The following is a 9,988-nucleotide window of genomic DNA, read 5'->3' on the forward strand; positions in this document are numbered from 1 at the left end:
ACATCGGTTTTGCAACGGTGTAAAACTGATGTAATATATGTTTAACTCAACGACATCGGTTCTGCAACGGTGTAAAACCGATGTAATATCTGTTTAACATCAATTTTAGCAACGGTTTTCTACCGATGTAATATCACTTAACGACAACGCTTCCAAACCGATGTCATTGAATCTAAAACTGTTGTAATAACACTTATTTTTTTATGTTGTTTGTAAATTATGATCGAGCAAGAGTACAAAAATATTATAAATTCACCCAACAAATCACAAATAGAAAAATACAGATATATTTAATCACCTCAATATTTACAAATAACCAAAAGTAACTAACACAATTATTCTTCTTGCAACATATTACACATTCCCTCAGCGTTTTCATCTCCAGAAGGATCACCTTCAGCCCCATCGTCCTCTTCCTGGTCTTTGCCATCTTGTTCATCATCATCGTCCTCATTTGAATCTCCAGCAAGGCTAAGTCAACGGCTAAGGTAGGGGATAATGCTCATCAGAATCTCCACTTCCCCCGAAAGTCAGCCGGCCACCTGAACACGAGGGCTGCTAATTCTGACTATGGCAGTGATGTAATTCAGCTGCAATTTTGCTTCTTTTGTTTCAGACTGGTTTCCCCCAAGCGACCTGCTAAATCACATTATGATGCAGTAATATCTTAAATAAGAATAAAGATGAATTCTGCTAAATCACATTATGATGTAATTCTGCTAGGGATTTCTATGCTTAAGCATAAAGATGAAAATCTTAAATAAGAATCAATAACGATTTAAGACTACAGATCATTTTTATCAAAACAAAAATTATATGCAAAAGTACACCAACTTGCCTCCAAATTCCTTTGTTGAATCCCAAAAAGAATTGCAAAAGTACTCCAACTCCCTTCTTATCCTGGAGATCAGATTGCATCTTGAGCCAATATACAAGGGGAACAAACACACAAGGGAGGTCACTGCAACTAGAAATACAAATTGCCAAATAAGGATAAAGCATTTAAGTACCACAATGAATTAAAAATAAATGAATGAGCAAATGAATAAAGAAATAACTGAATAAATGAAATCAACCAATAAATAAACAAATGCACAAAAGAATAAATGAATGACAGAATCAATGAATCAACCTCATTTTAATTATCACAAACATACAAACAACCAACTAACAATTCCATTACCATATTCTTACCATTTCAACAATCAAACTTGCCACATATAACATCTTCTCAACTGGTTACAACCCCTTCCCAACAACTCATTAATAACACAAGTTCCCATTTTGTACCATGGTTTATCACAACACTTAATTCATGTGCAACAGACTAACAACCATTCAAACATAAACAACCAAATAAACCTTGAATTCACAAACTTCATGCATTCACATAATTCAACATAATTCATCGAAACCCAACCAACTTCTTGTTATCAGAAACAATCAACACACAATAATGAACAAGGTTAGAATTAGTGTTAGAAATTAGAATTAGAGTTAGGAATTAGAGTTAAGGTCAATGTTAGGAATTAGGGTTAAGATTAGAACAACGTTGGAATTAAAGTTAGAAATTAGAGCATATTTACATATTTACATGTTTCATGGGGGTTTTGGGTTTTAACAGCTAACAACATCAAAGCTAACAACATCAAAGCTAACAACAGAATAAGAAAACTAAAGAAAAACAGAGATGGAGGAAATTAGGGTTTTCTTCCCTCTTCGGATTGGCACGGGACAAAGCTTCAGCAATTCTGATCGATAGCACCAAAGGGACGGCGATGCGCGCTGGAGAATCCACTGACAGTAGCAAGGTCGGAGAAGATACAGGCGACGGACTCCTCCTCTGCCCTCTGTTTGGCTGCAATCCAGCAAACCAAAATCAGAGAAACGAAAAGAAAGCCCTTACCTTGACCTGTTGATCCGAGTGCGGTCGCGCACCTGCTCGTCAGGGTAAAAACCAAAACTATCTTGAAGAATTCCGAGCCGTTATTCTACTGATTTTACATACCCACCGTGTCTCCATACCTGGCCCACGTATCTGGGAGGGTTGCGGTGGCAGCAAGTAAGCGAGGAAGAATCGGGGAAAGGAGATGGAGCAGGGGAGGCGGCGATGCTCCTTTCGACGGACGGCTCAAACAGAGGAGAAGGGAGCTTCACTAAACCAAAGTCACAATGCTAGGGTTTCTCCAGCCTTCCTTATGGCAGATGACAGTAGACGGTGGTGAAAGGCGAAGGGGCTGCGGTGTTGGCTTGCTCTGTCGGCTACGAAGGAGGAAGAAGATGAGGTAGGGCGGCGGCGGTAGACGGTGGAGAAGGAAGAAGTAGGGCTCGGGTTTATGAGGGAAGGGGCGCGAATATAATAGTTCCTATTAAAATAAGGAATGCAAATGAAACCGAGGTTAAAAAGGTTATTCGGCGCGTAGTGGAAGAAATATTTGGAGGGAGAGAGGGAAAGAAAAAACGAAAATATACAACGGTTTTAAATTGTTGTTATAGCTTCTTTGGTTGTTCTTTCTTATGGAAAAGTTAGGATTTCATGTTGTAAACCTTAGAGCTTCGGCTAACACATGTTTAGGGTTTCAAATGATGTTTGCTCATGTTATGGTTGAAAAGAAAAGAACCATGATGAAGTGCTATAAGAGTTTAATTCCTCCATGTGAATAACTTTAGAGTTCCATGCTATAATAGTTTTGAACCATGAAGGGAAACCTTAGGATACTCAAGTTATGTTTGGAACTTGATAATGATTGTAGACTAGTAATGGTTTAACATGTTTTAAGGGTCATGTGAACTCATCTACTCCATGTTGTGTGGCTTAACACCATTCGGCCAGAACATGTAGAGGAAGGTGAGGATGCAATTCAATCTTGATAGAGGTTTCAAACAATATGTAATGGATTTCTAGCATAATACAAGTGTTAATGTAGCTAGGGTTTGAATTAAACCATGGTTTGGGGAGAAGTAGAGTTTCGGCCAGACCTAAATAAAAGAAGAAGTTAAGCTTCAAACCTAACCAAGAGGGTGAGTGCTAAGTCACAAGCTCCTATGGTGGGTTAGGATCTAATGTGGTTGGATTCCAACCAATTCAAGGGTTCCAAGCCTAGGAGAGGTTCGGCCAACCTATGAATAGGGGAGCTAAATGATGACCTAACTCTAGAAATTTATTTCCAAGGATTAGAGAAACTTAACCAAGCTTAGGGGAGCAAATGGTTGAGTCTAACCCATGGTTCAACTATGGAAGTTTCGGCCATCATATGTAAGGGAACTCAAGATTAGGGATTAGACCTAGCTAATAGGTTTAAACCTTTCTTAGTGTCCTTTTAAGATGACCAAGGTATGAGGGTTTCATGATAAGAATTTAAAAGGGAACTCTAAGATGATTCGATCAACTTTAAGCAATTAAGGTTTTGGTTGAGTCTAGGGTTCACATGCAATCAACCATGGAATGGATACATGTTATTAAACTATTCCAGGTAGTAAGAATGAAAAACCCTAAGGAAAAGAAACTGATAATCTTTGCTTAACCCTAAGGTAAAGTTAGGGTTCAAGGCAGAGAAAGATTTAATAATGTCATCTATGATATGTGTTATTTCATGCTAATGATATGAAATGAATTCATGTTAGCTTATAACATGTTGCATGAAATAATGTCTGAATGTTCGCCATGATAAATGGATGATGAAAGATGAAATGATAAGGAACATTCATGATGAAAAAGAAATGAAAGCATGTATGTTAATTTACTTTAACAAATGGCTTGTACCGGAACCCGGAAGGGATCCAAGGGATGGGCTCCTAAGGCAGCCAAACGCCCCTAGGTCGAAAGACCAAAGACCTAGTAACCAAGTAGTCGAGACTTGCTACCTCGTACTTGCTTGGAATTGCGCGCAAAGAGATGAATGGGTACAAGCCGGGGGACCCCAAAGAACAATGATGATGATTATGTTTATCTACTATGATAATAAAATTTCAAAGGCATTTCATTATTAATGTGCATATGATTTCAATGTTAAGAGTAAGAAATGTCTATGTGTTAATGGTCAATGTGCTAATGTGCTTTATGCTTACGTGATTTCATATGATGTAAATGTTATGCATGAATCGACGATTGGTTTTGGTGAGTAGGAAAGGAGCTTACTAAGCCTTGTGCTTATAGTTTCCTTCTTATGTTGCAGATCCATACCAAAGGCATTAAGCAACGGGGCAGCAGGACAAGGCAGATACAAGATGTGTGTGGTAGTGCCGTGATGGATTGAATGAACAACTTTAATATTTTGCATGTCTGATTGTTTGGATTATTACTGTGTTGATTATCTCTAGACTATGCATGCTTACGATGTCCTATTATCATTTATGAACTCTCTATTGAAAAATCGATATTTCATGTTTATTCCGCTGCAAAATGTTGGGAGTTTCGTATTTGATTACTAGTATGAATGAATGTAAGGAAGTAAACTGTAGCGTCCGTCAGGGCTCTGATAAGGGCGGGCGTTACATTGAACACTCGTGAACAAGAAGAACAAAGCGACGACCAAGAGAGCAAGACATTCCCAGGTAGTAGCCACATAATTCTTCATCAACTTCCTCATCTTCACTCTCCATCTCCCATTATAATACATGTTCACCTCCTCAATCACCTTGTCCAAATTCTCCACCCTGGTGAGCCTCACACACCTGGTCATGCTGTTCCATAGTTGGGCCACTTCATCGTTGCTCTTCAAGTGGTTCGACACCACCCCTGCCCCACTCAGCAGCCTCGCGTCCTCTGCGGTGTCAATAATCCCGTTCATTAGCTCCACGTACCTTGACAACAACAAAGGTCGAGACCCAATCGTTGCCTCGTAAGCCACCAAGTTTCTTAGTACTGTTTCAGCATTGATGTCGATGTTGATTCTTGGCAGGTTTAATACTGCAGATTTTGCATCGAACTGGATTGTGGAGATGTCTCCATGAGTGGAATAAAACTTAATGCCAGCTTTTGTTAGCTCAGTCACTGAAGGGATCGTTATCTCTTCCAACAATGGCATTCTGTTGGTGTCTCGAGCTGGTCCGGGATGAGTGTGATCATTTTGGGAGAAGAGGAGTTGCTCCACTGGATGTGTGAAGATTGATAGAGCCGGAATGCTTTTCATGGTTCTCCATGGTATCGTCACCAGGAATTTCAACACTGCTAAGATGAAGGCTCGGGTTCGATTCGAGATGAATTCTAGAGTTGATTTAATGAACAACTTAATGAAATGAATAGATTCATGGTTGCTCTTCATTTCATCTCCTTCTATGGTTTCAAAATGATCCTCTGTAATCGGCGCGACAGTGTAATAAAGAAGCTCTAGCAAATGAGAGTACCGTCCAAGGTCGATCCATGGGGAGATCTCCAACATCTTGAATGGAGAAACTTCTTTCAAGAATCCAATAAGTACAGGAAAAGAGGCTTCGACTGCGATTTCCAACGACGAATGCTGAAGCTCCAAGACTTTGTGTAGCAAGAAAAGTGGGATTTGATTCTCTAGCATTATGATGTCGCAGAGTAGCAAGTTGTATGCTGATGTTCTCCTATCGCAGCCGACCAAATGAGACAATCTCGAAGAGGTTCTGCCGAGTAATTCTTCATTTTTCGCGGTGAAAATCCTAAGGAATTCGAGCAAGAAAGAGACGTCGACGGCCATCATCCATGCCAGTGTCTCGCCGCTGAACTTAAGGTACCTACGATAGTGAGCGCGAATTTGAAGCTCGTGCTTGATGAAGAAGTTGACTATGTGGTGGAAGTTAGCACCGGGAAGGAGACTTTGCAATCTCTTGGCGGAAGCGAGCTTGTAGCGTTCCATGTCGTGGAGTTCCTGGCGGTGGCGGTGGAAAGGGCCCAAGGCGACCATTTGAGGAACATAAGCTTCAGGTTTACTATAGAGTAATGGCTTGGGGACATCGGAGATGGTGGCCGGGAGGTCATCGTCGACGCATTCGAGTTCTTCCTCGAGGGATCGACGGATGATGTCGACCCATTGGATCTCATCGGGATTATGAACTTGGAAAGGGATCATGGAGGGGAAGAAGGGATCTGCCAAGGCAAAGATGATGAACAACAAGGATTGATTAAATTAAAATATCAATAGGGGAGTTACTAATATCTTGAGAAGAAACAATAAATAAATATATATAGTGACGAAATATCAAGTAGAAACGCCCAGTTACTTCTAACAAAAAAAAATTACAATAAAAGGAAAGGAGAGTTACTTGAAGAGAGAAACTGAAACTTATTTTGTTTCCTTAGCAAAAAGTAAGATTATGAGCTTGGTCCGAGATTAAATTCTTACTCACTATAATAAACCTATTTCGAATTTATTAACTCCACCATAACCCCTTATCCTTAGCAATTGCTCGAGCAATTGATGAAATGAAGTATTATTAAATTCATTAAGGTAAAATCTAAAGTATAAGTTAAAATGGGATGAAAAGGACAATCAATGTGATTTTCTTTTTCAAAATAGAGACAATATTAATCATTTATAAATCTAAAATATTTTTTTATATGAAAAAGAATGAAGGCGTCCACCCTAAACATCCCACAATGTTGACCTCATAATAATTTGAAAGAAATAAATTATAATGATCGAATAGTTTTTTCAAGTAGAAGAAATTTTATTCTCCAAGAAATTATTCTCTTAGAATTCTAATATGATAATCTATTATATAAGTATCAACTCAGTTATATTAATGAAGGTCAAAATATTAATTTTTTTAGAACATACAAAATTAGAAGAACACAAATTTTATGAAACCTTCTTACATGGATAATTTTATAGAGGGGCTATATTATGTAAACACTAATCCAAAACATAAGTAATACAGATCCAAGCTTCTGTTATTTTGTATTTAAAAATTACAAGATATGAATGCATTAAGCTGTAGGATGATGTATTATAATTTTATAGTCATCTATTAATTGCAATTAATGCCATATACTAATATATTAAAATTTTATGTATTTATATATTTTTTATTTTAAATTCTAAAAGCTATATATAGAACCACGATGTATTACTATTTAGAACAATCGTATATGATTATTTATAACTTCTGAATATGCTTTATAAAATTTAAAGTTGTATACGAAAATATAAAATTTTACGTATATGAGTATATAACACTACAATTGATTATATAAAACATCATGTCCGATGATTCATTACATTCATATATTGTAATTTGTAAATTTTAAATATAGTATAATAAAAACCTTCAGATTTATGTAGTAAAACTTTAGGATTAATATTTTATGTTGCAACCTCCTTCAATTCCAACAGAGATAACGTATCAAGAGGTTTTATCAAATTTATATTTGAATTAAAATTATCTACCAAAAGTAAATTATTTAGAACTATTAAAATATTTTTGTAAAAATGCATCAATAAAAGAAAATAATAAATAAATAAAATAGGATAATATTTATAAAATGAGACAATATATAGATAAGATGAGTGTGAGGCTCAACTTCTCATCATGATCCATTAAGCTCACTGACTCTTTACTTTTAATCAGTGAAGGAAATGAAGAGCCAAAGATTTTTAATTTATTAAAGATTTATGAATGTCATTAATTAAGGAGATGAGGAGAGATAAATGTGAGGTGAATCCAAGAGACATCTTGCACCTATAAATGCCCCTTCAAGATGACAAAAGATTAAGTAAATCTCATATAAGGCTCCTTGGGCTGCGAAAATATGACTTTTCAAAGTGATATCGTGTTCCAAATGTCTTCAAATGCTTAGTAATATTTGATAAGTGGATTCGCTACTTCAAAATCATATGTGTTAAATTGGTCAAATATATTCTATATGATTTTAAATTAATTATGTGTTCCTATAATATTGAAATAATACGTGGTTGTAAGCATTATAAATTTTAAAATTTAAATGTTAGGGATTTTAAATCTCTACTTTTGACTCTAACGCAGGCAAGTTATATATAATAAATACTCTACTGTAATACGGTGGTGGAAACCCATTATTTTGAGCTTTTAGAGCCTGATACGCTGGATGAATATGTTATTCTAACATTATCTCTAGGAGGGTTAAGACTAGAGAGTAGATATCACACTATTAAAAAATAGTTTCTTAGTAATGAATTTTAGTGATGAATAATTTTTAATACTAATTAATAATAAATTTTATAATAAAATATTATTTTATTGCTAATTGACAATAACTTTTATGATAAAAATAATTTAATTACAAAATTTGTAACATATAAATTCCATCGCTAAAATTATTTTTATCATAAAAGTCATTGTAAATTAACAACAAATTAAATTTTCATCATTCATGACTAAATTGACGACAAATCATAAATTCATCGTCAAATTGACGACGAAATTGATGATGAATTTTTATTCATCATCAAAAACCCTAATTTAATCATTTCCCTGATCCTCATTCCCATTCCCATTGTCATTCCCATATCCTCATTCCCATTCCCATTCCCATTGTCATTCCCATTCCCTTTGATCCCTACTATTTCCCTCAATCCCGCGATCCCACGATTCTGATCTTGATCCTAACAACGATGACGACGACATCCTATGCGGCGGAAGCTTCGACAGTGAGCTTTCTCCCCTCTCTCTTTTCCCCTCCCATCTTCTCCACTCTCCCTATCGACAAGTTATTTGACTTGTCAGTCGATTATGTCACGTTCTGAGAGACGACTGTCCGAAAATTTTCGGCAGCATCTCTCCTATAACAATTCAATTTTTCCTGAATACATACTAAAGTACAGGCTCACACGGTCGCTATACAATACAACATATGTATCTACAAAACTAAACCACATAAATAAGGGCCCACACGGCCACACATCATATATACAACATAGTATCAACTATAACAACCATCATAACAACTACGACAATCCGGCAAGTCTACGATAACGAAAATTGTGCAAATATGCACAAAACTCCACAAACCATACATCTAAAATAATCTGAATGATACAAATAAAAATCAATCGAAAACCACACACAAAAATCCAACAACTCCTGTTGTTGTGAGATGGGAGCAATTCGGTAGAACTCCAAGCTTCAAGCAACATCCTTATCTACTACCTGATGAGACAGAAAACCCCCAGGGTCTAGGTGATGAGTATAAAATACTCAGTGGGTACTAGAATGAAAGTGCACAACATAACAAGGTATCAAGAGAACATAAGCATGGATATCAAAGGTATACAGTCTCAACATGATACTTAAGAAACATGGTCAACATATTACGTACTACTAACAGGTATCATACAATACGAGAATCATGTATGTCATGTCACACAAATGCAACAATCATATAACAACAAGTGCATAATCATATAACTGCAAGTGCATCAACTATAAATGCAGTAAACAACAATAAATGTATGCATGGTCACTGTCCGTATTTTTCCTGAATATATATATGATTATGCACTTTTTCTAAATATATGAATAAATTTCGGCAGCATCTCCCCTGTAACAATTCAACTTTTCCTGAATACATACTAAAGTACAGGCTTACACAGCCGCTCTACAATACAACATATATATCCACAAGACTAAACCACATAAATAAGAGCTCACATGGCCACACATCATATATACATCATAGTATCAACTATAACAACCATCAAAACAACTACGAAAATCTGGCAAATCTATGATAACAAAAACTACGCAAATATGTACAAAACACCACAAACCATACATTGAAAACAATCCGAATGATATAAATAAACACCAATTGAAAACCACACACAGAAACCCAACGACTCCTACTTCTATAAGATGGGGGCAGTCCGGCAGAACTCCAAGCTTCTAGAAATATCCTTATCTATTACCTGAGGAGATAGAAAAACCTCAGGGTCTGGGTGGTGAGTATAAAATATTCAGTGGGTATTAGAATGAAAAGTGCACAACATAACAAAGTATCAAGAGAACATAAGCATGGATATCAAAGGTATATAGTCTCTGATGG

At 36.3% G+C, this 9,988-nt stretch overlaps 1 protein-coding gene across 1 annotated transcript; it reads right to left on the bottom strand.

The window, feature by feature from the left end:
• Nucleotides 1-530: 530 nt before the first annotated feature.
• Nucleotides 531-6,038, bottom strand: LOC141819379 (putative UPF0481 protein At3g02645). The gene is made up of 5 exons (XM_074706700.1): nt 4,496-6,038; nt 2,026-2,156; nt 1,907-1,938; nt 839-967; nt 531-636 (listed from the first exon to the last, which is right to left on the bottom strand). The coding sequence occupies exons 1-5, from the start codon at nt 6,036-6,038 to the stop codon at nt 531-533; spliced, it is 1,941 nt and encodes a 646-aa protein (XP_074562801.1).
• Nucleotides 6,039-9,988: the final 3,950 nt, after the last annotated feature.

The sequence above is a fragment of the Curcuma longa genome, unplaced genomic scaffold (genome assembly GCF_044706935.1).
Source record: "Curcuma longa cultivar G26 ecotype Majalengka, Jawa Barat unplaced genomic scaffold, ITB_CL_G26_1.1 contig_4620, whole genome shotgun sequence".
In the NCBI taxonomy this organism is placed as follows: Eukaryota; Viridiplantae; Streptophyta; class Magnoliopsida; order Zingiberales; family Zingiberaceae; genus Curcuma; species Curcuma longa.

What these genes read in the sequence shown, in the direction of transcription:
- LOC141819379 (XM_074706700.1), bottom strand. Translation starts at nt 6,038, where the DNA reads ATGATCCCTTTCCAAGTTCATAATCCCGATGAGATCCAATGGGTCGAC. An exon ending in ACTCGGATCAACAGGTCAAG is followed by an intron (nt 968 to 1,906) that starts GTAAGGGCTTTC and finishes TTGTATTTCTAG; the next exon opens with TTGCAGTGACCTCCCTTGTG. An exon ending in TTCAACAAAGGAATTTGGAG is followed by an intron (nt 637 to 838) that starts GCAAGTTGGTGT and finishes GTGATTTAGCAG; the next exon opens with GTCGCTTGGGGGAAACCAGT.